The 27,039-nt window shown below is 38.9% G+C and overlaps 1 protein-coding gene across 6 annotated transcripts in view; it reads left to right on the top strand.

Moving 5' to 3' along the window:
* The window catches only part of NELL1 (neural EGFL like 1), a 430,169-nt gene that overhangs the window by 375,257 nt on the left and 27,873 nt on the right, over positions 1-27,039 (top strand). For 4 of the 6 annotated variants that reach the window (XM_073347838.1, XM_073347837.1, XM_073347840.1 and 1 more), the window contains one exon: positions 19,053-19,193. The exons of the other annotated variants lie outside the window; for them this stretch is intronic. In XM_073347838.1, coding sequence (XP_073203939.1) covers positions 19,053-19,193 — 141 coding nt within the window. The remainder of the gene's footprint in view (positions 1-19,052; positions 19,194-27,039) is intronic. 6 annotated transcript variants of the gene reach the window in all.

The raw sequence follows: 27,039 nt of genomic DNA, 5'->3' as shown, positions 1-27,039 counted from the left end.
CTCTTGTATGTGTAGCTTGTCTCTTCATTTTTATTTTTAGTTCTACCTGAATTGGTTCTTGTATTGTTTTAAAAAAAAACAGGAACATATAAACATGGATAAATGAGCCGTAAAAACCAGGCAAAGGCTTATTGTAGTATATATCTCCCTTAAAGCATTGTTAGAGGCACTATTGTTCATATCTTTCCTACTGCTTCCTTGATCCGATATCTCCCATTGGTATATTAAAGAGACCAAAACAGCCCCAGTAGCTTTCTTATGTGTAAGCCAGCCAAACAATGCCTCCCTGAAGAAGATCTCTCCTCATTCATCTTCAGCTTGCTGAGCAAATGACCTCACATCAGTACTGCAGAGTCCTTCCCTGTAGCTGATGCAAGCTATTAAGATTATTATTGCTGCCAGCACTATAGAAGTCCATCAGCCGACAGCTCACAACATGGTTGCTCAAAAGGGCTCATATGAGTATCTCACAAGAGTCTGGCATCGACAATGTGAAAAGCAAAGGAAGCGTGAAACAGGCCTTTAAAACACCAGCAGTGGTCAGGGAGTAGGCAGCTGCCTGGAGGAAATCAATCAGAAGGAGACAACCAGATGCACAATAAACCATAGCAAACAAAAGGAGGAAGAATTTCATAGCCCACAGCGAAGCCAGTCTCTAGCAAGAGGAGGCTGCTGAGTCTCCTCCCCACTCCCACCTCCAACCCAGTAGAGTCAGCCACTTGGATCACGCCCTCTATCTCTCAGCAGGATAAGCTGCATTCAACTCATCGGCATACAGACTAGACAAAAACATTAAGTGAAATGAGAGTACTGCAATAAATAACGCGATGCATTATATAAATGCAATTTTTAAAACCCCCTAAGTATTGGAAATTGTACAAATGACCTCATACAGTAACTTACATAAATATTGTATTATCCTCACAGTTCATATGCTGATATATTAGCAACATGTACAGTTTCACTATAGGTTTCAGAGTAGCAGCCGTGTTAGTCTGTCTTTGCAAAAAGAAAAGGAGGACTTGTGGCACCTTAGAGACTAACCAATTTATTTGAGCATGAGCTTTCGTGAGCTACAGCTCATGCATTCTCATTACAACCTTGACTCTGACCCATCAAATACACTTACACACGTTTTCAACGTAGACATCTCTAAGTGATTACATAGTAGAATATATGCATATACTAGTGGTGCCTGTATTGAAAGAGTATGTTTGTCTTGTGGGTCATAGTTAAAGTTGAAAGTTCATCTTTGTTCTTTTTTTAGGGCTGACTTTTGCAAGGGGTCAGTATTATGCAGAGAGAGTAGCATCTTTTCTGATGGTTTTCAAGCCCTGTCGGCGTCACAAAAGCGTACCATGCTGGCTCAGCACAAAATGTTGATAATAAAACTTTCTGCCCATTTACACTTGCTAGCTCAAATCATACTTCCAACTTTTGGAAAAGCTTAACATTCTCCTTGTTCTGATCATCATCCCTCTTGTTCTTCCTTGCCAACGTTTGACTGCAGCTCAGTTAATCATTGTTTCAGGTGAAATAGTTCCAGTCTTGTTACAAAACTATATTTCCCTTTTGCAGACGTAATTGTTGAACTTTAAAGGTGTGTAGACATATAACATTATTCTAACTTATGCTACTCATTCTTTTTTATTGTGATATGAGCCAAAGTCTTGCCATTGTCTAGTGCCGTGTTACAACTGTAAGTCTTGGTTAGGATTTTATGTTACATGGTGGGAAATGTAGTTGTCATAGGAGGATTATGTAGACTTTGTGTAAGAATAAATTACCCATTGTAATTAGGAATAAAAATCCAGCAGCCATTTGGGATGTTTAATGAGACAGTTGTGTAGACATTCCAGCTTTTTATGAAAAATTCTTTTGTCAAAGACAGTAAAATTCTTCCTTCTAAAGACAGTGGGTATGTCTGCGGTATGTGCATATCCCAGCGTTTTCAGCAAAGGCTATTTATTTTGCATGCTTCAGTACTTGGGTGCCCAACTTGCCATAGCTCAAGTTGAGTACCCATAGATTAAAGTACTGAAAATCAAAGGCCAGTTTGAAAATATGGCTCCCTGTGTGTGTATATACACAAATACATTTGTAGAACTGATATTGTGCATATATCCATTATCTAATCTTCATAACCTTCACAGGTAGATGCTGGGGGCTAGATTCACAAGCAGGACATAGGCTCCTAACTTCTACTTTAGGCACCTAAATCTAAAATTTATGCCAGCTGCCATCATTAATAAAACCACAACTCAGCTGCCACCTAGCTCTGTAAGCACCTAAAATCACTAGGCACCTAAGTTTTCACTGATAAGTCTCTTCTGTCATATACCTCTTTTACATGGTAGATTGCAGGGCTGCTACTAGCAGGTCAGATGGACTGGCTACAGAGCTTCCTTTATAGAGAGAGATGCTAGCGGTGTGTCTTTCATGGTATCCTTTAATGCATTGGTGACTCTAGCTATTACCAGCTCAGGTCCTGGTATGTGACACAGAGCACCACCTAGTGGGTGAACTGTATAATACATTCTAGCATTCTATTACACTGTCAGCTGGTACATTTCTGAAGATGGGAATGCCCACAGCCACCAGATCTGGCGCTGTCAAGCTGCTCAGTGCCTAACTCGCCCCTGAGCCCTAGCAGAATTCACACACTAAGCGTTCTCCCACCTCTCTCATCTGAAGGGCCCAATTTTATTGGCCTGCTTACAGCATGCCTAACCTGCAAAAACCAGTGATGGTGCTGCCACCCTCCCGCTTATGCCCAAAAGCCCCATGGTTAGAGCAATCACACAAGATGTGGGAGACGCTGGTCCAGATCCCCACTCTGCCTTATTCTGAGCGGGGAACTTGAACCCCGGTCTTCCATCTGCAGTGTGAATGCCCTAACCACCGGGCTATAGGATATTCGGAAAGCGGCGGCGGGGAACTCCTCTCAGTCTCTAGTCTTGAAGCTTTTATACTGTATAGGAAATACTTAAATAGTCATTTGGCTAAAGAGAGAGTGAGAATGACTCTCTAACTCAATGGTTAGGGCACTACCTTCCCTCCTCCTCAGTTTTATTTGAGAAAGGGCTTAGATACCTAACTTCAGGAAAGGGTTCATGACTGTGAATCCCAAGCGGGAGATAGTTATCTCTTTGAAAAGCACTGAACTCATTGAAGTTCCACAAAATTCTGGACTATTTTTTCCCATCTAATTCTAATAAAACCTAATTTCAGTTGTCCACATTTGCAGAAAGGTTGTAAAACCTAGGATGTTTTTGCAGGATGGCTTTTACAGGCAAAGTTACTAAATTTTGACAGATTGAGTTGTTCTTCTCCAAAGTTTAAGGAAGAAGAAAAGCAGCTATTATGAGAAATTTTGTGTTCATCTGAATTCCTTTTAATCTAACTTTATTTAATGCTGTTGACTTGCAACGGCGTTCAACCTCAGAACTGACTGAATTTCCGTGGTGAACAAAATCATGCTTACACACAGTAAAATTTTGTTTACCCAAATGAAACGGAAGAGACACAACTTACATAAATGAGGTTTTGATGAGTGGAGGACTACTTATTCATTCATTCATATAGTTAACCGGGAACTATAACTCCATGTTGAATATGAATATTCTTTGGATAATCAAGTAAGCAAGGCTTCATTGTTCCCCTTATCTTTCTCACAAGGGTGTTGTGAGGCACTATTATTATTTAGTGCTCACAAAATGCTTTGAGATCTTTGCATGAAAGTACTATATAAGTGCAAAGTATTTATTTATTTTATTAAATAAATTATTATTAAAACTTGACATGTGCCTTGGCTTTTTTTTGCAGGATTTTCCACTTATTTTAGTTGTGCCTTTTTAATTGCTTAGAGAAATGATGAAATCATATCTCTGTGTTGGTTTAATTGGAATTATTGATGTCTGAAGTAGCAGCCAGTCTGTGAGAATTGAGTTTGATCGAAGTCTAACACAGAATGGTTTAGTGAAGTTAAAAATTCAGCTCCTAATTAAAAAACAAAAATGAGAGCACTCCCCAGATGCACATATTCTATTCTGGAAATGGTTAATTATATTTGGGAAAATAGAATCCTCTTAGTGCTTTTCAAAAACAAAAAAAAAAAGTAAACAGTGACTTTCAGCTTTTAATCCTGGATATTTGCTAATGACTAAAACACTCACTGCTCCATTCTTTTTGGGATTTTCATCTAGATACATTAACAGACACATCACCTAACAATCTCTGACATTTACTGGTTCTTTAGTTTAAACTAGAGCTGTGCAGTGATTACAAATTCCATTTTGCAAAGAAGTTTGAGAGTTCCAAATATGACTTTGTTCCAAAATGGAATCAAAATAAAAAAAATTGACATTGTCCATGAAGGAAACTGCTGGGGGGGGCATAGTTTTGGGTTGATCTAAAATTTTAGTTTTGATTTTGACTTTTTGATTTTCTCTTATTTTGTAATATATGATACAAAAGAAAACAAAATGTTAAATAAAAAGTAATTTCAGAATGAAAAATCAAAATGTTTCATTCCAAAAATGTTAAAATGGGACGTTTTGACTGACCATTTTTTTTTTTCAGTTTTCTACCAAAATGAAGTTCTGGTGAAATCAGTTGGTTTCACAAAGCACTTGATACAGCTGGAACTGCCTAATCCAAGCAGGATATAGCTTTGTCAAAGTTTCTCCAACTAGCTCTAATTTCAACTTCTCATACTTCCGAAACAAGAAGATGTAATAAACAAAAGAAAAAAGTATTGAATGTATTGACCGGATTGTGTGTGGGATATGCTCTGCAGAAAAGCATATAGTGCACGTTGAGAAATGCAAATGGGGTGAGTGTGGTTCCAAGCAGGGCAAAACAGAGAGAGGCTTGTACTGCCATTGTACACACAAGGCAACTAGAATGCCACTGATGTGTGTGCTCTGTGGTTTGTGTTTAATTTTCTCCAAACAGTCCTTCCAGCCCTTCACAGTCTGACATTTCAAAAGGTCTTTCTTTGTAGCCTCCCCTCTATTGAAAATAAACATGCTTCTTCCATGATGGACAACACTAACCACGAATTATCTCTGGAAGGCTTTTTGCATTGTCTGTTTATGGATTTATTTCCTTTGGAAAGTTTAAGACTATTGAAAATGCTCTTCTGAAGCTTAAAAAAATAGTGTTTTTTAAACATTCAGCTGGCTTCCTGGCTTATTAAAGAGACTGGAGCTGTCTATAGGGTGGTATATACATTTCAGTGAGCATTTGGTTTCTTTTCTTATCTTAGGGTTAGATGCAGAAGTTTTGAGGATGACGGCTGACACTTTTCTTAATGGAGATAATTTGCCTTTTATCATTTTCTTACCAGCTGCTGCCTCCTGTTAACAGTGAAACTGTTTTGAAAAGTATGCTGTGTTGTTGCAGATGTTCTATTGTGAGAGAGACAAGTTTTTGAGCTGACCATTTGGTCTCTTGAAATGTGTTATCTACTTATGCTAAACAGAGTGTTCCAGCTTGTACTCAGATGTAGCATTCTGAGTACATTTCACAGACCCAAAGAAGAGCTCGGTGTATGCTCAAAAGCTTCTCTCTCACCAACAGAAGTTGGAACCACTTTGTCTCTCTGTTTTGAAAAGTGTTGTTTAGTCTCAACCATATCCTCTTGTGAAAAGGCTCAAACTAATCAAGAGAACTTCCTAATAATGTGCATGTAAGCTTCTCAGTGAAGTGGTAGGAGCTCCATCACAAGACTTTGAAATTAAACTGGGAAAATATCTTGTAGGGAACATTTCTGCACTGTCACAGGATGAACTAGATGAGATAACTAGCTATTCCCACTCCTCTGTGATACTGAATTTAAACATTTTAAGTGCTGGGTTGAGTGATATATTAGCTTGTAGTATACCTGAAGATTGCCCATGGGATAGTCTCCTTCAGCAATATAACAATGCTAAGGCTTACCAGTGAAGCTATTTCCACTGGAGAACTAGTGTCACTTGAACATTGTTTGTGGAGCACTTCATTGCTGGGGAGTTGGTGTATCAAAGGTTATGTGGAATGGGGTCTGTTAGTATGCTAATGCATAAAAGGCCAAATTCATCCATTGTGTAATTCCCAGATTTCACTGGTGAATGGAGTTACACCATGGATCATTCACTTTATTTTAGCAACTCACTGTGGAGTAACAATTTCCTCTGAGACCATCACTTTCTTCGTTCCCTCAGATATTATCCTTTCAACTACCTCTTTTAGGCAACTGTTGTCAACATTTATGATCTTCTGTAGGAGTGCTAAAGTCCCTTAATTTGTAGTGTAACAGAAGGTTCAGATCAGGTTCCATTTCTGACCTTTGAAGCTAGCCCTTATTTTTCTAATAAACCAGACCAAAACTCCAGATGCAAGCACCCCAGAACTCTGGGAACTTCACATCCAGTTGTGATCACTGCAGCTAAGGCACATCTCTCTCCACCTTTTTTTGGGTGGAATCATTTTCTCCCAACTTCTCTAGTCAGTTTTGATATAGTTTATTAGAAACTTAAATTATGTTTTTGCATTCCTAGGGGAGTTTTTAAACTAAAGGCTGGGGGGAAAGCCCACAGGTGCAGACTGAAACTTCACTTAGGGGAGGATTTATTAAAGAGGAGACTCTATACCATAGTAAAGAGGAGAGGATAGGCGTTGATAAAGTACAGGTAGAAACTGACAAAAAAAAAATCCCATTCAGTTACATTACGTGAAGGCAGACAACTACATATTGACAAATTTTGTAAGTGCTATGCAAATGATAGAAGCCTAAGTACTAAGATGGGTGAATTAGAGTGCATGGTATTAAATGAGAATATTGATATCATAGGCATCACAAAAACTGAAGGAATTATGATAATCAGTGGGAGTCAGAAATACCAGGGTATGAATTATATAGGAATGACAAAGTAGGTCATGCTAGCTGGGGAGTGGCACTATATGTGAAAGAAAGCACACCGTCAAATGTAGTAAAAATCTTAAATGAACCAAACAGTGCCATAGAATCTCTATGGACAGAAATTTCATGCTTAAATAATAAGAGTGTAGCTGTAGGAATATACTACTGACCACGTAGCCAGAATGGTGAAGATGACTGTGAAATGCCCAGGGAAATTAGAGAGGCTAAAAAACAGAAAACCTAATAATAATGGATTTACAACTATCCCCATGTGTACTGCGTACATGCCACCTCAGGATGGGATACAGAGATAAAATTTCTAGACACCATTAATGACTGCTTCCTGGTGCAGCTAGTTCTGGAACCCAAAAGGGGAGAGGCAATTCTTGATTGATTCCTAAATGGAGCACATGATCTGCTCCACTGTTTGCCAAGAGGTGAATAAAACTTAACTGTCTGGAAATAGCAACCATAATGTAATGAAATTTAACATCCTTGTAGGGGAGAAAATACCAAAGAAATCCACCAGAGTAGCAGTTAACTTCAAAAAGGAGAACTATTCAAAAATGAGGAAGCTTATTAAATGGAAATCAAAAGTAACAGTCACAAGAGTGAAATGTCTGCAAGCTGCATGGAAACTATTTTAAAACACCATAATAGGCTCAAAGTGTACACCCCCCAACTAAAACAAAACAGTAAGAGGACCAAAAAATGCCACTACAGCAAAACAGCATAAAAGAGGTAGTTAGAGGCAAAAAGGCATCCTTTAAAAATTGGAGGTCAAATCCTAGTGAGGAAAACAGAAAGGAGCATAAACTCTGGCAAGTCAAGTGTGAAAGTATAATTAGGCAGGCTGAAAAAGAATTTGAAGAGCAACTAGTAAATGACAAAAAAAAAAAGAAAAAAAAAACAGCAGCAATTTTTTTAAAGTGCATCAGAAGCAGGAAGCCTGCAAAATAGTGGAACTGTTGGATGACTGAGGTGCTCAAGAAGCACTCAAGGAAGAAGCTAAATGAATTCTTTGCACCAGTCTTCACTGCGGAGGGTGTGAGGGAGATTCCACACCTGACCAATCTTTTTCAGTGGCAAATCTGAGGAATTTTTCCAGACTGAAGTGTCCGTAAAGGCGGTGTTGGAACAAATGGATAAATTTAACTGTAAAAAGTCACCAGGACTGGATGGTATTCTCCCAAGAGTTCTGAAGGAACTCAAATATTAACTAGCACAACTACTAACTGTTATATGTAAACTATTGCTCTGTACCAGATGACTGGACAACAAATAATGCAACACTGATTATTTAAAAAAAAAAAAAAAAGAAAGGTTCCAGAGGTGATCCTGGCAATTACAGCCTGGTAAGCCACACTTTAGTACCAGGAAAATTAGTTGAAAATTATAGTAAAGAACAGAATTGTCAGCCACACAGATGAACATGATATTTTGGGGAAGAGTCAACACGGCTTTTGTAATGGGAAATCCTCAACAATCTAATAAAATTTGTTGAAGGTGTCAAACATGAAAAAGAGTGATTCAGTTGATATAGAAAATGTCTCCTGTTTGCTGTGTAGGATGTTGATCAGGTGGTTCAGCAGTTTCTTTGAGTGTGTGTGGCTCATACTCCTAAAAAACCAACCTTCCATACAAACTTCCTCATGGCTGGATTTTACAAAAACTAGACAGGCCCAACAAAGAAAGTAACAGAACGTCACTAGCCATCACCTACAGCCCTCAACTAAAACATCTCCAGCACATCATCAAGGATCTACAACCTATCCTGAAGGATGATCCCTCACTCTCACAGACCTTGGGAGACAGGCCAGTCCTTGCTTACAGACAGCGCCCCCAACCTGAAGCAAATACTCACCAGCAACTACACACCACATAACAGAAACACTGACCCAAGAACCAATCCCTGCAACAAACCCCATTGCTGACTCTGTCTGCATATCTATTCAAGGGACACCATCATAGGACTTAACCACATAAGTCACGCCATCAGGGGCTTGTTCACCTGCACTTCTATCAATGTGATATGTGCCAGCAATGCCCCTCTGCCATGTACGTTGTCCAAACCAGACAGTCTCTATGCAAAAGAATAAATGGACACAAATCAGACATCAAGAATTGTAACATTCAAAAACCAGTAGGAGAGCACTCAGTCTTCCTGGACGCTCAATAACAGACTTAAAAGTGGCCATTCTTCAACAAAAAACCTTCAAAAACAGACTTCAACGAGAATGGCAGAACTGAAATTAATTTGCTCACTTGACACCATCAAATTAGGCCTGAATAAAGCCTGGGAGTGGCTGGGTCACTACAAAAAGTAAGTTTTCCTCTGTTAAAAGGAGTACTTGTGGCACCTTGAAGACTAACAGATTTATTTGAGCATAAGCTTTCGTGAGCTACAGCTCACTTCATCGGATGATACTTACACCTTCTTCTCAACTGTTGGTAATGGGCCACATCCACCCTGATTGCACTGGCCCCATTAGCACTGATGCCCCACTTGGTAAGGCAACTCCCATCTTTTCATGTGCTGTATATTCATACCTGCTTACTGTATTTTTCACTCCATGCATCTGATGCAGTGGGTTATATCCCATGAAAGCTTATGCCCAAATACATTTGTTAATCTCTAAGGTGCCATAAGGACTCCTTATTGTTTTTTCCAGTTGATATAGTGTACTTGCACTTTCAGAAAGCCTGTGATAAATTCCCACACCAAAGGCTCTTAAGTAAAGTAATCAGTCATGGGATATGAGGGAAGGTCCTCTCATTGATCAGTAACTGGTTAAAATATAGGAAAGACGGGGTAGGAATAAATGGCCAGTTTTCACAATGGAGAGAGATGAATAGTAGGGTTCCCCTAGGTATCTGTGGTGTTCAACTTATTAATAAATGATCTGGACAAGAGGGTAAAGAGTGATTTGGCAAATTTTTCAAACAACACACATTTAGTCAAGATAGTAGGTCCAAAGCAGACTGCAAAGAGTTACAAAGGGATCTCACTAAATGGGGTGCCCTGTGCAACAAAATGACAGATGAAATCCAATGTTGATAAATGCAAAGGAATCCACACTGGAAATCATAATCCCAACTATACATACAAAGAAAGGGATCTTGGAGTCATTGTGAATAGTTCTCTGAAAATATCTGCTCAATGTGCAGTGGCAGTCAAAACTAACAGAATGTTGGGAATCATTAGGAAAGGGATAGATAAAAAGAAAGAAAATAGAATATTATATAAATCCATGGGACCCCCATACCTTGAATGCTTCATGCAGTTCTGGTCACCCCATCTCAAAAAAAGATATAGTAGAATTGGTAAAAATAGAGAGAGAGGCCATAAAAATTATTAGGGTTGTGGAACAACTTCCATATGAGGAGAGATTAAAAAGACCGGGACTGTTCAGTTTAGAAAAGAGATACCCAGGGGGGATATGATAGAGGTCAATAAAATCATGAATGGTGTGGAGAAAGTGACTAAAGAAGTGTTATTTACCCCGTCACATGAAACAAACCAGGGGTCACCTGGTGAAATTAAAAGGCAGCAGGTTAGAAAAAAAACATCAGGAAGTATTTCTTCACATAACGCACAGTCAACCTGTAGAACTCACTGCCAGAGGTTCTTCTGAAGACCAAAAGTATAACTGTGTTCAAAAAAAGAATTGTATAAATTCATGGAGGATAAAGAAAAGGAGTACTTGTGGCACCTTAGAGACTAACAAATTTATTTCCACTGAATGCGTCCTATGAAGTGAGCTGGAGCTCACGAAAGCTTATGCTCAAATAAATTTGTTAGTCTCTATGGTGCCACAAGTACTCCTTTTCTTTTTGCGGATACAGACTAACATGGCTGCTACTCTGAAACCTGTCATGGAGGATAGTCCATCAATGGCTATTAGGTAAGATGGTCAGGGATGCAACCCTATACCCTGGCTTACCCTAAACATGTGACTGCCAGAAGCTGGCAACAGAGGATAGATTACTTGATAATTGCCCTATTCTGTTGATTCCCTCTGAAGCATCTGGCACCTGCTGGAAGACCGGATGCTGGACTAGATGGACCTTTGGTCTGACCCAAAATGGGTACTGTTATGTTCTTATGTTCTCCTCATTCCATATGGTAGATCAACGAAATTTGTAGTCAATGATGATTTTTGCTTCTAGAAGCAAACAAATTGTCTTTTTAGTTTTAGATACAGGTAATATGGCAAGATTGGTGCTAAAAGTGTCTGCTACAGTCATTGTGGGTTAGAATGGATCTCCCCTATTGATTTTGTTCTTTCATTCCCAATCAGATTTTGTCCTAGTGCTCCTATCTAGTATACTGTAGCATTGCTTGGGTATTGCACATACAGGTATAACAGTATCATGGCCTAATTGAATTGATTCTCCAGTGCCAAGATTTCCATTATATCTTAAAAAATTGAACCCATTTTTGCTGATGACTCACCAGTACAGGTAACACTGCACATCCTTGGGTCTGTCTGGTTGTGTAAGAATCGGCTTTGTAGTAATTATGTGATGGAAGGATGACCTCCCTGTTAAGAGACTGGTCTGTGAATCCAGAGATTGGAGTCTATTTCTGAATCTATCATAAGTTTTCTGTGTAACCTTGGGTGACTCGCTTAACCTTTTTGTATCTCAGTTGTTCCATCTGTAAAACAGGAATAGTACGCTACTATAGGAAACCCTATAACCTACCACCTTCAAAGCCAATGTTTCTTTGTGGCTTACAGGGGGATGGCTAAAATCTAGTTCATATCAGAAACTCAAATACAAACTTAATTGTGGTCTGGCTACTCTCATTCCCTGATAATGAAAAATGTTAGCAGCCAATTAAATACTATGGCTGTATTCATGTTTCCCAAACAAACCTTTATGCTTGTTATGAAAGAGTCCAAAACTTTGTCTTGGATATATATTGTGAATTGACAACCATCTGGCTAGCTCAGCGACTTTTAAATTGCAGCCTTCAAGTGTACTGCAGATTTAGCATACCAATAGACTAATATGAAGAGACAGGCACTAAACTGATAAAGAAATCAGTTTGGAGTGTTTATTAAAAATGGATTTCAGTAAATGAGGTGTGATATTTTAAAAGAATTACTCTTAAAAATTGCTGGTGTCCAATAGTCTGTTATCCTGATAGCTACAGTTAATCCGCTCTTGGGTTAAACTAATACTTTTAAATTTACACACACATTTTCCAGCTGATTAACAATCCTGATAACACTAATCCACAGTTGCACAAGAACTATGTTACAGCTGCTCTTTACCTGTAATAGGTGCCTGGGCACACCATCTCCCTCTGAAGTACCATGTAGCTGCTACATACATTCAGTTTTTATTGGGACATCGTAAACATGAACTATATTTGTTATATTTACAAATTGCAGGGTTTTTTATTTTACTCTCCTGTCCTCATGCCCTGGGGCCTGATCCTACACTGTTACTTAGGACAAACTGCTACTGCCAAAGTAAGGACTCTAGGATAAAGCCCAACAAAAAGAGCCACAAGTGTGGAGTACAGGAAAAAGAAAGAGGAACGAATGTTTGCACCATTTTGTGCAGACAGCTTGCTCAATATCTCTTAATGGGATAAAATTAAGAAAGTTAAAAGTAAGGCTCAATGGAGAAGGAAAACTTCCCTTGACTGACTGTTCCAAAGACAACCACAAGCTTCCACCAGAAAGCAGTTGAAGCTCCATCACTTGGAACATTTAAAACTAGATTAGACAAAAATAGACTGTAGGGAACAATGTTGAATGGGAAAGAGGTTGAGATTACCTAGTAGCTCTTTTCTATTTCAAATATCTGTGATTCTGTGATGTACTGACAGATGTGAGCTGATTTCTCAAGGTTGAGAAACACTCATAACACTCCTTATTCAGTTTTTACCATTAGAATGCTGTCCATTGGTTCAGATAACTAAATTAGTTTACCTGAATATGATCACTCTTGTAGGTATTTACCCCTATAGTAAAAAATATGGACCTGTAGAGAATGCTGCAGCTAATGTGGTGAACTTACATTTTCCTCTAAAGCAAAACTGGCAGGTTTTAAAGGGTGACCACTAATGACAGAATTGCAGTTTTCATCATAAACATTTGAGAATAAGCATAATTTCTTCATGCCAGCTGGAAAGGGGCACCAGGGCCAACAGAAAAGGTAGTACTAATAGACCAAATTCAATCCTCAGATAAGCAGATGCAACTATTGAAACCAGTGGAGTGATGGCCACTTACATCAGGACTGAATTTGGCCAAGTAAGATTGGGAGTTGGTTTGTTTGAAGTTTTTTTTTGGTTTGGGGAACACCTGTTGGTTGTTGTTTTAATTTTTAGTTTATCTGCCATGTGGGTAACATTCAGATCACATGCCCCTGCTTCATGCCATTTTTTTCACAGCAATTGTATTCTGTGGGAGCATGGAGGGCCTCTTGAAGTGGGTGCATGTCTCCTCTGAGGTGTGGGGGGAATGACATTTGCATAAAGCTCTCATCCACATTCAGTTTTCCCTCTCGTAATTTTATGAAAATGGAGGGAGATAGGATTCATCCCTCACTTGTCCAGATGGGTGGTCGTTAGGCGATTTTATGATGAAGAGACTCTTTAGAGTGATGTTCCTTTGGAACATACAGCTATGGTACTCTCCTGGAATTAGTATATTTAACAATCAAAGCATGTGATTTCAGTTTAGGATGTCCGAGACCTTTGTGATGATGTATTAATTGGAAAATACCTTAATTTTTTTTACCAAGTCTCCTATTCAATAAAGAGCTAAAGAAAAGGATTTAGTGTTGTTTTTTTTTTTTACATGAACAGCAATACTCTAGAAATTTGATGAACAAAGGCTTTTATTTTAAAAACTCTTCTGTCTCATTTTGTGTGGAGCCTCTGGTAAAAACAACATAAGAGTATAATCACATAATAACAGAAATATGGTGAAGCATTTTAGAAGATTGACTTATTTTAATTCTCCATTTTCATCAGGTTCTGAAACCATTGTGTTTTATTTTGAGGTAAATTATCCTATTTATCATGTCTGCATAAATATCCCTATGAATAATGCAGGAAGCTGGAATGGTAAAAGTAAAAACTACAGACCTGTCCTCAAAGGACAGGATTAGCAACCTGCAAGAGCTTATTCAAAACCAACTGGTGTCCCTGTTGTACAATGGAAAAATGCGTGACTTCGTACCTTCTGCAAAGTCACCATAATGGGGTGTTGTCAGATCCATTAACAATCCTATGCTAATGGTAGTGAAATAACCAAGTGGGATAAAAGCATGCGTTAGAACCTGCTGCACAGTAACTCTGTCCAGATGGGCATTGGGAGCAGGGCTTAAACTGAAAAAAGGTTGGGAGGAGAAGGGCACCGGGGGAGGGGGAAGGGAGGAGAGCTGCCATGCCCCTTGTTAAATTAGAGTTAAACAGAAAATGTAAAAAATACATTAATGCAGACAGAATGTTCCACACAACTGACAGTCCCACATTCATAATATATAGAAGTTGAGATTCCCACAAGAACATTTATTTGGCTGGGTTGCGCATGCACACTATTTGTTTTAGACTATATATTTAAAAATGTAGTGCTTGATCCAAAGTCCTAAAAGTCAATGAGTCAGTGGGAGTTTTTCCATTGCTTTCAGTGGGTTTTGGATTAGCCTCATAAAGATGAATATACTGTAAAAGCTCTTTTATCTAGCACTTCACCAACTGGAAAGCTCTGTAAACCGTCATTTCTGATCTCCATTGAAATTCTGGTATATAGTCCGGTTGGTGTGGGACCAGATGGGGGTTGGGGCGTGGGAAGGGGTGTGGAGTGAAGACTCTGGGAGGGAGTTTGGGTGTTGGAGGAGGAGGTGGCACGGCAGGAGCTCTGCACACTGCGTCCACCCACAGGCACCGCCTCTGCAGCTTCCATTGGCCGTGGTTCCCAGACAGTGGGAGCTGCTTAGCTAGTGCTCTGGGCGAGATGGGGGCAGAGCCACCTGCCATGTCTCCATCTAGAAGCAACCGGGACAGGTCGCCGCTTGTCGGGAGCCACCCAAGGTGAGCATCCCTTGGATCCGGCACCCCACGCCCCAACCTGCTGACCCAAGTGCTGTCCCGCACCCAAACTCCCTCCCAGAGCCCACGCCCCCCACACCCCCTCCCACATTGCAACCCCCAGCCTCACACCCGCTCCTGCACGCAAACTTCCTCCCTCTTAGTTATCCAGAATTTTTCACTTACCAGCACCCCCATTCCCCCAACATGCTGGATAAAACAGCTTTTACAGTATTAAGCTATACATTTAAGGGGGCATCCTACTATCTCCTTCCCCTCTTCCCACTCCCCACCCCCATAAACGCTTGCAGAGGGCATTAATGTAGTGGAATTTTTGTGCTTCTCCTGAGCAGGGAGTGAAAGGACCCCAGAGATCCATGCCCTTAACATACAGAGAATGTGGAATATTGCTTCGGGGTGAGGTAGGAGAGGAGCAGCGCACGTGGACCTGTGACTGCACAGTTCCAGCAGTCATTTCCTGACATCTGCATTAGGGCATAGTCCCAGAACAGTTTTGTATTTGTTTGGGGAATCAATACAATTTTGTTGTACTGTTTTTATTCTTAAATTGCTGTATATATTTTCCTCCCTTTACTTCCATTTAACACATTTTTTTGTCTGAAAATCTATGTATAATACACACGCTATAGCTTTGTAGGCAATTAAAGCATATACGGTAATGAAAAATCTGGCACTGATATATGTGTACCATATGCATATAAATACTGTATTCTTAAATATGGCATCTTTGATCCAGTGATCTGAGAGGGCTTAATGTAGGGAAGTGAGTGTATAAAGATGGGAAAACAGAAACAGAGAAGGGTGAAGTGGCTTACCTGATGGGGCCAGTGGCAAACCTAGAATATCAATCTTCTTAGCCAGCCATTAGTTGCAAAATCTTCTTATATACAAATACTCCACATAAAAGTGCTTCCAAGAACCATAGCACGATGAGATGGAAAAGATCCAACTAGGTCATCTAGCCAATGCCTCTGACAGTGTGGGGTTGCTCCCTCCATTATATGATTTACATACTTTAAAACATCCCAATTTACAAATGCCTCTTTGTTCTTCAATCACTCAGTATTTACAGAACAAATTCATAAATATTGTCCATGTATGACTTGCTAAAATAGGGTAAAGGATAATAGAATCAGCTGAAGGGCCTTTTCTTTTTTTCTTTAGCCTTTGTGGACGTTTGTGTAAGTGTGGAGGCTAACCAACTGTAATACATTAGACAAATAGGCAGCTTTTTTCCCCCCTTTGCCTTGCATACAGCACTCCAGATGTTTATCAAAATTTCATAGTCTAACCCTTTTCTCTATTGCTGTAGGAAGCTACAGACAAAGATGATGGTGTTAGGTTAAGGAAGTAATCTAGTCAAGAAATTATCAGTTATATTATTTTACATTCCCAACATAATCTACATAGCCTCACATTCGGACTCTCTTCTCCATTCTTCAAATAGGAGCAAATGCTCAGCTTTGGTCTCTAAGCAGCAGAGCTCTCTAAAAGGTAATCTACTAATTAGCATCCTGTACCATAAACCTAAATCAACATTCTTTCAAAGGGACTCTGCTTTGGAGATAAACTTTAGGAAAACTCTATTGATTTCATAAATTAAAAACAGTAGAATTGAAGGGAGGGAGGTCAAGTAAAGGACTGGCCCAAGGAAACAATTTTTAGATCAGAGTGCTCTTGGATTCAATACAAGGGAAGAAAAAGAAGCAAGAAGAAGGATTCATTTGCAAATAACCTGCAGTAGCAAAGTCATGCACTCACCAAATAGGATTAAACTTGTTCCATCAGCCATGACATGTGAAAAGATCATGGTTATACATTCCATTTGCTATAATGAATTGAAAGTGTCTGAATTTTCAAGCAGCGCTCATCATTGATGGACAGTTAGATTTGTACATTGTTTTTAGGCTACAATTAGCTTCCACAAAATATAAAGTACAGAGGGGTGGCAGCAGCAACAGAGTTTAAAGAGTAAACAAGCTGACTTTATTATTAGACAGAGGTTGAAGAATGCTAGAAATAAATGGTAGTTGTATGCCAGAGCTGTAGAAAATTACATTGCTTCACTTTTAAGCAGAGTATGAACACAAAAGTGAAAAGGGGGCTTTGTTTAGATTCCTCAGTTCGATTTAAGGAAGAATAAATACTATTATTAAACAAAAGAAAGATGGGTCTGTCCTTTTGTGGTGCTCTGTTTATACAAAATAATAAATATAGTTGAATTTGGAAAATACTTGATTCTGATCTATACTGGTCTATATCAGAATACATTTCACTGAAGTCAGTGGAGCCACACTGGTGTATAATATTTGTAAATGAAGATAAGAATCAGACTCAGATTGCTCAATAAGATCCCGGTCTTGCATGAAGATCCAGGGGCGAGAGCCCTGCACCCATGCTCAATGCAGAATTGAGGCCAAAGTCTGCAGATTTCCATTGTGTTTGTGATACAAGCTTTTATTCTTGTTTTATATGTTGTTGACTAGCTAGGTATAATTCTCAGTGGATGAAAGGAGCTCATCCTTGTTGAGGAAAAGACATTCATTTATAATTGGTCAGATCCCCTGCAGTGGTGCTGAAAACTGTCCAAGATTTTTTTAAAATTGTTCCGGCTAAATAGAAGAATAAACCATTTTTTATGAACATCATGAAAATATAACAGCTTCTTAATTACTGGAAGGTTAACATAAAATTAATTTGCTAATTTTAATTACAACCCTCCAAAATATACTGCATAAATGCTCAAAGGAGAACAGCCAGGTGCCAGCACTAATCAGCCAAGGTTATTACAGATTATGATGTTAAAGAAGGTTTAGAAAAATCCTTAGTAAAAGCAACACATGTTTACTGGAACTCTACAGGGAATCAAACTTTCTGTATATTTCCACTGCTACAAAATTACAGGTATATGGCCATTTGTTCACTTTTTTCCAGAGGATCTTATAATTGCAGTTGAAACATATGATTGCCTTTTCTTTCTGTCACATTCTATTAAAATGTATTAACTTTCATCACAGAAACAGTGTGAAAATTGTAATTACAGCAAGGTGTTAGTTAATTTTTGTAAAGTATGTTGAACATATAAAGTCCTGTATAGTGACCAAGTATTAATTCTAGAACAAAAATCCAGTTCCTGAAAATTTGTCATCTTTTGCAGACTGTACTGGGATTCCCAGTTTGGAGATTAGGCATATTATTATTATTATTATTATTATTGATTTGGGACCATTTCTATCATCTTTGCTCACACTGCATCAGACTGTCTAGTCCATCCAAACTCTAGGGCCCAGAGAGCCTTCCTCAGTCCTTGGGTGGGCTAGTGGCCCAGTCTGGTTCTCAGGGAAAGTTAAAGTAGTGCCATGGATCAGCCAGTCACAGAGGCTTCCCAGCCATGATTCTTTTTGCCCGTCCATACTGCCTATATTTGGGGTTAGGAGAGGCATCATGGGGGTTGCTACAGCAGCCCTACACCAACAGAGAATTTCCCCTATGCCAAGAGAATCATCAGAGGGATTGATCCAATGATTTTAAGTTTGCACTGCTCTGGAGGTCTAGTGCAAAGCAGACCTAGTGGAATTGAGATCATACCCAGTAGGACTACTTTTGTAGTTAAATAATAATTCATGTAATGGTGGTTGAGTAGGGCTCTTAGGATCATAATTGTACACCACTTGTACAGCACTTTAAAACACCACCAGCAGCAAGAATGATCTCATATTTTGTTTTAGATAATTAATCTTTCATTCTACAATGATACTTGGATTCTCAGAAAAAAGATATGGGGCCAAATTCTCAGTTGAGAATCTTTCTCAGAATGTTTTATGTACATGGAAAAAATAGTTCCTTACCTCTGAATAAAAACAGCTATTTACATATTATAGTAAAATTTTACTTTTTATGTGTCAGATGTCCTACTTATTGTTGTTGTTTTTGCTGCTATTGAACCAACTGTGTGTTTGAAACCATAACAAAATACAATCCATATTTTAAAGGAAGACTTAAAAAAAACCTAAAATGTTGGTGTCAAAGGAAATTAATTTCCTGGCTGGCTTGTGTTTTTCTCTGAGGCAGATATTGATGAATGTGCAGAGGGGATCATTGAGTGTCACAACCATTCACGCTGTGTTAACCTCCCAGGGTGGTACCACTGTGAGTGCAGAAGCGGTTTCCATGACAATGGAACCTACTCACTTTCCGGGGAATCCTGTATTGGTAAGCAATGATCAGCATAGAACTTTTTTTCCTTCTGCATGGTGTCGTACACTGACTATTTGAGACAGCATGTCCTGAATGGTTACTCTATTTAAGGCAAAAATTAGGATGTAACTAACCATTTGTTAAGCTCATCAGTGTCCTTAGTAATACAGTGTAGACATTGATAAAAGAGATCTGAACCATCACATTTCTGAATGGTTATATGGAATATGGACAAACACATGACTTACTTTCCTTAGCCATTTATCACCATAAGTAGAAAAACAATGCCCCTTGTAGGTTGTTTTGCAAGTGTGACAGGCTACAGAATATGAACCATCACTTTCAGATTTCAGCACAAAGATTTGGGAACACATTTAATCATAAGTCAGTGTTATTCATTGTGTATTATCATTTGTTTTTATCTTGTTTTCTTTTTAGGGCTATTCAAATAGCCTCAAATCCTTTCTATGCTGTACATACTGTATTTGGAGGACAAGGTCATAAGGATGGATTGAAGGCATTTTAGAAAGTGTGTAGGAATCCCACTCTATTGTTAGGCTCTGCAATCTAGTCCTGAAAGTGGGGACCAGGAGTAAAGATGCCAGGGATAAAGTCCTGGATCTGCCACTTTTATATGCTATGTGTAACCTTGGTTTGGTCACTTTACTTCTGAGGCACAAGACACTGCATGTAAAGGTGCCAAGCAGTAGGAACACCACAGAGAAGATATTGAGCAGGATATATCTCTTCTGTCACCATGTTACTTCCCTTCCAGAGCCCTAGATATGATTTTTCACTGCCTCCCCATATGAGTGTGTGTTGACGAGACCTTGGCTAAGGTACAGGGAGGCAAGGACAGCAATACATACCCCAGCTGCTATGCTGCATTCTTCTGAATACTGTGTTCTTAGGGAAATCTACAATGTAAGTTTTTATAGTTCCTTGTAGTGATTTCTCCACGACAAATCTCACACCCAATAAACACCTGAGGCCCTGCTCCCAAGTTCAGCTTCTGTATGCCCAGGTTCCAAATCATCTCCGCTCTGCATACCCCTACAGTGCCTTCAGCTTTCAATCTATCTCTCATTCTGATTTCTACCCTTGGATCCCATCAGGCTCTTCAACCCCTTGATGTTCAGTTTCAGCACCCACTCACTTTCCTGTGTAGCCACCCCAAGTTCCCAGTTACACTCATTGTCTCTCCCCCAGAGATTTGCTCACATCTTTCATACTGGTGGAAGGTCCACATAAGGCAATATGCATGATGAGCAAACTCTGCATCTCCTTTCCTCCTGGGAGCCCCAGGACTCTGGCTTGGCTGTATATGTGGACTGTGTTCTTTCAAAATGATGTAGATTCTGTATGTTTCCTCTCTGATTCAATGGAAAAGATGCTAGTTTTTGGTCTGATCTCTGGCCTAATTCAGCACCATTGACATCCGTGGGAGTTTGCCCTTGACTTCCAATGGGAGCAGGTTTAGGCCCTTGTCCTGCACTTTACGCCTGTGGAACATCAGTGATTTCAGTTCAGTTTCTCCTCATTGTGTACATTAAATCAGAATCAATCCAGATTCCACAGATAAATGTTAAATTTGAAGGTGCTAAAGTAATATTCATTTTAAAAGTTCTGCCTTTATGGAAAAGTCTGATAGATTTAATAGAGAATTACAACTTCTTTACAGAATTTTTAAACCTGTCTATATAATTCTATAACAATGATATAATGTATGTGTAAGCACTGCTAACAAATGTAATAAAGGCCTTGGATCAAACCATGATGTAATTCCACTGTCTACACCAAGAATGTATTTAGCCCAGTGTTGTCACAATTTTGAATTGCCCAATTTTCCTCTTTTATAGATGGGTGTATCACCTGCTAAAGTCAGTAGTCCGAGTTGTAGTTGATGGGATTGTGCTCATGTAGTAAGGGCAGAACTGAGCCCAAAATGTTACATTCCATGATATACTTTGAAGATTGAAGAGCATTGTGCTTTCTTCAAAGCAAACTGCCCTCGTTTTGACCTGCACTGTGTGTTGGAAGTTCACGAGGTGAGACATTTTTCTCGCTGTGTGTAAGCAGTAAATGGAATGTGAAATTGATGGGATTTTTTTAATTAAATAGCTTTTCTGAGCCATCTGCTGCTGAGCACCAGTGCCAAAGAGAGCAAACCAGTATCTGATAATCTTTTATACTGGTTTAACAGTTAGAAATTAAACAGAGAATTCTGCTATTCCATAGGTCATTTAAAGATTAAACTGTTAAGTTCTTTTTAAAAATATGATTATACTGTGAATGAAACATGGATGTTACAAGCACATTCCAGAGGAAGAATAAACTAAAGCCATGTTACCTGAACACTGATCTGAACCACTTTATAAAGATTATTTCCATGATAAATTATGTAGAGTCAAGGCCAGAGTCATTGAGCTTTTTATTCTAGGTGAGAGAGGTTTCATCTGCCTAGCAACTGTCTTTGTTTTACAGTCCCATGTGCATGAGAAATTGTGGGCCAAAATCATAATGGAGTTACTCCAGGGATGAATTTAGCCCAATGTCTCTATATTTTGTGATTAGTCTAAGAACATAAGAATCTAAGAATGGCCATACTGAGCCAGATTCAAGGTCTGTCTAGCTCAGTATCCTGTTTTCCAACAGTGGCAAGTATCAGATCATTGGGAATGAACAGAATGAGGAAATTATTGAGTAATCCATCCCCTAATGTCAAGTCCCAGCTTCTGGCAGTCAGAGATTGAGGGACAACCATTGCATGAGATTGCGTCCCTGATCATCTTAACTAATAGTCATTGATGAACCTATCCTTCATGAATTTATCTCATTCTTTTTTGAACCCAGGTATATTTTTGGCTTCCGCAACATCCGTTGGCAACAAGTTCCACAGGTTAATTGTGCGTTGTGTGAAGAAGTACTTCCTTATGTTTGTTTTAAACCTGCTGCCTGTTAATTTCATCAGATGACTCCTAGTTCTTGTGTTATGTGAAGGGGTAAATAAAAACTCCCTATTCACTTTTTCCCCACCATTCATGATTTTATAGACTTCTATCATAATCCCCCTTTAGTCATCTCTTTTCTAAATTGAGCAGTCCCAATCTTTTTAATCTCTCCACATATGGAAGCTGTTCCATACCCATAATCATTTTTTTTTTGCCCTTCTCTGTACTTTTTCCATTTCTAATCTTTTTTGAGATGGGGCAACCAAAACTGAATGAAGTATTGAAGAAGTGAGCATTACATGGATTTATATAGTGGCATTATGATATTTTGTGTCTTATTATCTATCCTTTTTCTAATGGTTTCTAACATTGTTAGCTTTTTTGATTGCCACTGCACACTGAGCAGATGTTTTCAGAAAACTATCCACGATGGCTCCAAGATCTTTCTTGAGTGGTAACAGCTAATTTAGACCCCACCATTTTATATGTATAGTCGGGATTATGTTTTCCAATGTGCATTACTTTGCATTTATGAGAACTGAATTTCATCTGTCATTTTCTTTTCCAGTCAACAAGATTTGTGAGATTCCTCTTTGGTTCTTCACAGTCAGCTTTGGACTTAACTATCTTGAGTAACGTATCATCTGCAAAGTTTGCCACCTCATTGTTCACCCCCTTTTTCAGATAATTTATGCATATATTGAGCATCACAGGTCTCCATGCAGATCTTTGGGGACCTCGCTATTTACCGCTCTGTAGTTTAAAAACTGGCCATTTATTCCTAACCTTTGTTTCCTGAGTTTTAACTAATTACTGATCCATGAGAGAACCTTCCCTCTTATCCCATATCTGATTATTTCACTTAAGAGCCTTTGATGTGGGACATTGTCAAAAGCTTTCTGAAAGTCCAGGTATGCTATATCCATGGTATCACCCCTGTCCACGTGTTTGTTGACCCCTTCAAAGAATTCTAATAGATTGGTGAGGCATAGTTTCCCATTACAAAAGCTACATTTACTCTTTCCCAGAATATCTTGTTCATCTCTGTGTGTGATAACTCTGTTCTTGAAACTATAGTTTCAACCAATTTGTCTTGTTCTGAAGTTAGGCTTACCTGCCTGTAATTACCAGGAACACCTTTGTAATCTTTTTTAAAAAAATCTGCATTACATTAGCTATCCTTTAGTCATCTGATACAGGGGCTGATTTAAGCAATAAGTTACATACCACAGTTAGTAGTGCTACAATTTCATATCCGAGTTCCTCCAGAATTCTTGTGTTGGTATCGTCTGGTACTACTATCTTATTACTGTTTAATTTATCAGTATGTTCCAAACTCACCTCTATCAACACGTCAGTCTGGGACAGTTCCTCAGATTTGCCACCTAAAAATAATTGTATCAGGTGTGGGAACCTCCCTTACAGTCCCTGCAGTGAAGACTGATGCAAAGAATTGATTTAGCATCTCCCCAGTGGCCTTGTCTTCCTTGAGTGCTCCTATAGCGCTTTTATCATCTAATGGCCCAACTGATTGATTTGCAGACTTCCTGCTTCTCATGTACTTAACTATTTCCTGCTGTTAATTTTTGTATCTTTTGCTAGTTGCTGTTCAAATTCTTTTTTGGCCTAATTATACTTTTCTTGACAGTTTATGCTCCTTTCTATTTTCCTCACTAGGATTTGACTTCAAATTTTTAAAGGATGCCTTTTGCCACTAACGGCCTCTTTTATGTGGTGGTTCAGCCATCTTGGCATTTTTTTGCTCTTCTTATTGTTTTGTTTTTATTTGGAGAATACAGTTAGTTTGAGCCTCTATTATGGTGTTTTAAAATCATTCTGATGCAGCACGTAGGCACTTCTCATGACTGTTCCTTTTAACTAGCTTCCACATTTATTGTGTAGTTTCCCTTTTTGAAATTAACTTCTACTCTGGTGACTTTCTTTTGTATTTTCCACCCTACAAGGATGTTAAATTTAATTACGGTCACTATTCCCAACCAGTTCAGCTTTATTAATCTCTTGGTGAATATTGGAGCAGATCCTTGCTCCATTTAGGACTAAATCAATATTGCTTCTCCTATTGTGAGTTCCAGGACTAGCTGTTCCATGAAGCAGTCATTACTGATGTCTAGAAATTTTATATCTGCATCCCATCCTGATGTGACATGTACCCATTGAACATGTACCCATTGAAATCCGCCATTGTTATTGGGTTTTCTGGGTTTTTTAAGTATCTCTAATCTCCCTGAGTATTTCACAGTCACCATCACGGTCAGGTGATCGGTTGTATATTCCTATTGCTATACTCTTATTATTCAAGCATGGAATTTCTATCCATAAAGATCTTATAGTACTGTTTGATTCATTTAAGATTTTTACTATATTTGACACTATACTTTCTTTTACCTATAGTGCCACTCCTTCATCAGTGTGACCTACTCTATCAGTCCTATATATTTTTTACCCCAGTATTTCTGTGTCCCATTGATTATCATCATTCCAACAAGTTTCTGTGATGCCTATTACATCAATGGTAATAATAGTCTGTTGCATAAACAGTGTTGCATCACAGAGGGCCAAATCCTGGAGAACCGTGCATAGCCCAAGAATTTTTCTTTAGTAAAGTTCACTCAAAATTCACAGTGCAGAATGAAGGATTCCTCAGCCCCAACAGACACTAGCTGGTGCACAGTCACACAGCCAGTGCTAAACATTGGGAGGTAGTGGAGATTGCTTGTTGCTACCTAAACCTCCTTTTGGGGATTTGCAGTTATGGATCTGCTCTGTGTGGGCTCTCTATTCTGCTCTCCTCTCCCTCATGGTAGTAGACAGATGGCCATGGAGCTGAGCCATCTCTTGAATGGGTTCTCTGTCTTCAGATCCACAAACACAGAAGAAATACATAATTTCTGCTATGTTTGGATTTTACAGGGTAGCTTAAGAGTTCAACCCAAGCCAGTATTAAAATGGAATATGTTTCCATCCTGATATTCTCACAAACGATGTCACTTTAACAAAATGGTTAAAATGGCAAGGAGCTCAGAATTACAGAGTTTATTTTAATTCCAATTCCAGCATGTGCATGATATTATATGCCTTTTACAATACCATGTTCAGGGCAAATGATGACTGCTTTTGTGTGTTGTTTTCAGAGTTCATTGTTGAAATCAAAGCAGATGGGCTGGTATTTTTCCCCAATCAAAAATCCAGCAGTTATACAAGTAGGAAACCTTCTACTTTCTGTTATTTACTAATGGAAAGGCCATTCAGAGAGTTAAGAATGTTCTTGTGATATATTGTGTGTATTTTGCCATTTAGTGGTTACCACACAAAAGTATTTGAGATCTTTCACTATTTCCCTATTCTAAGTACCTATCAGATGCTGCTGTCTGACAAGTGTATGTAAATGTTGACTTCTTAATGGCAACCTCTGTTGTTACACCACCAAAACAAGGAAACGTGAAGCAAGGACAACACTGTGTCCTGGTGATTTTATACTAAATGAAACATATGCCTGTCAGGTCACACACACCTATCTAGTGGAGACAGATAAAAAGATATTCGTCCGGTCCATACAGATTAGTCTTTACCCAATTCTCTGTACGTAAAATGCTGCTCACCCGTGCAAGGCTGCTCAAAGCCTGAAACACACTTTCTGAAGTGGTTCAGAGCCTCACTCTTGCAATTAGTTTTGCAAGCATTGGAAGCAACCCAATCCCTGTAGCATGTTTGAGCAGAATAAATTGCAACCTCCTAGGAAAGCCCAATGTACCAACTCACCACACCAGAACACTGCAGGATTCCGTCATTTTAATCTTAAAGGAGTGTGTGACCCAGGTCTTGTTGTAGCGATAGGCTGGTTTGTGTTAAAATGAGGGAGACCATCTAGGGAACAGGAAGAATCACCAGCTTTCCAACTCTGAGAGAAATCTCAAATCATGTTTGTCAGAATTTCACATATTCTGTGTGCAAGAATGCTTCAAATCCAGAGTTTTTGAAATTTGATTAATGTAGCTCTAATGTATAACATGCTGCAGCATTGTCTCTTAGCCAGTGTGTAGATTTGAAAACAAAAGAAGAAAGAAAGCTTTCTCTGCAAAAGAGATTTCTTTTGAAAATCCTCCCACGTACTGAATTGCTCTTCTGTTACTTCTGTACTGTTAGATGCGTGGGTTTGAACCAGATACAAAAACAATAAGCCAAAGAGATATCCAAGAAAAACCTTTAGAACTTACTGTATTGTCATTGCTCTCATCTATTGTACCCACTTAATTTATTCATGCTTGTAATATTGGAGTCCATATCTGCTGCAGGTAAACTATGAATAACTACAGCTCACTTCATAAACATCAAGAGACAACCTCTCACTCATTCACTGGGGCTAACTTATGCCCCAGTACTCCTGATGCTATCACAAGATTGTCACTTAACCTCCATAAAATCTCAGAAGCAAGCTTCATTTGTCTATTTTCTTTTTCACTAACTGAAGTGCCTTGGCATTACAGTATATTTAGCACCAGCTACCTGACTCCTGAATAATCAATCACCTTACTATAGGAATTTCTTAGTAGAATATAGAATAGCTAAGGAAAACCTGCTTGAGGGTTGGGTGGAACTCATGATTTAAATCCCATTTGAACTTGATGGCACTTTTCACAAGAAGAACTGAAACAGACATGTTTTGTTAGGCAAGTTTTGTATCTTACATGTATCTATTTCAAAAATCCTTAAAGGGACACTGCCACGACAAAATTCACAGAGTAGATTCTGTACTCTGGCCAAGTTTTGCGAAGCAAACATGGCTATAAGCCAGCATGACACCATCATGCTAGCTAGTTGAGCAAGTCCCGCAGGGTAAAGTAGAGCAACCTCAAGCTATTGTATTTTGCACTGACTGCCAATGGCCAGGG

The sequence above is a fragment of the Lepidochelys kempii genome, chromosome 6 (genome assembly GCF_965140265.1).
Source record: "Lepidochelys kempii isolate rLepKem1 chromosome 6, rLepKem1.hap2, whole genome shotgun sequence".
Lineage (NCBI taxonomy): Eukaryota > Metazoa > Chordata > Testudines > Cheloniidae > Lepidochelys > Lepidochelys kempii.
The sequence above is the reverse complement of the archived record's forward strand: the minus strand, read 5'-3'. Positions and strand labels throughout refer to the sequence as shown.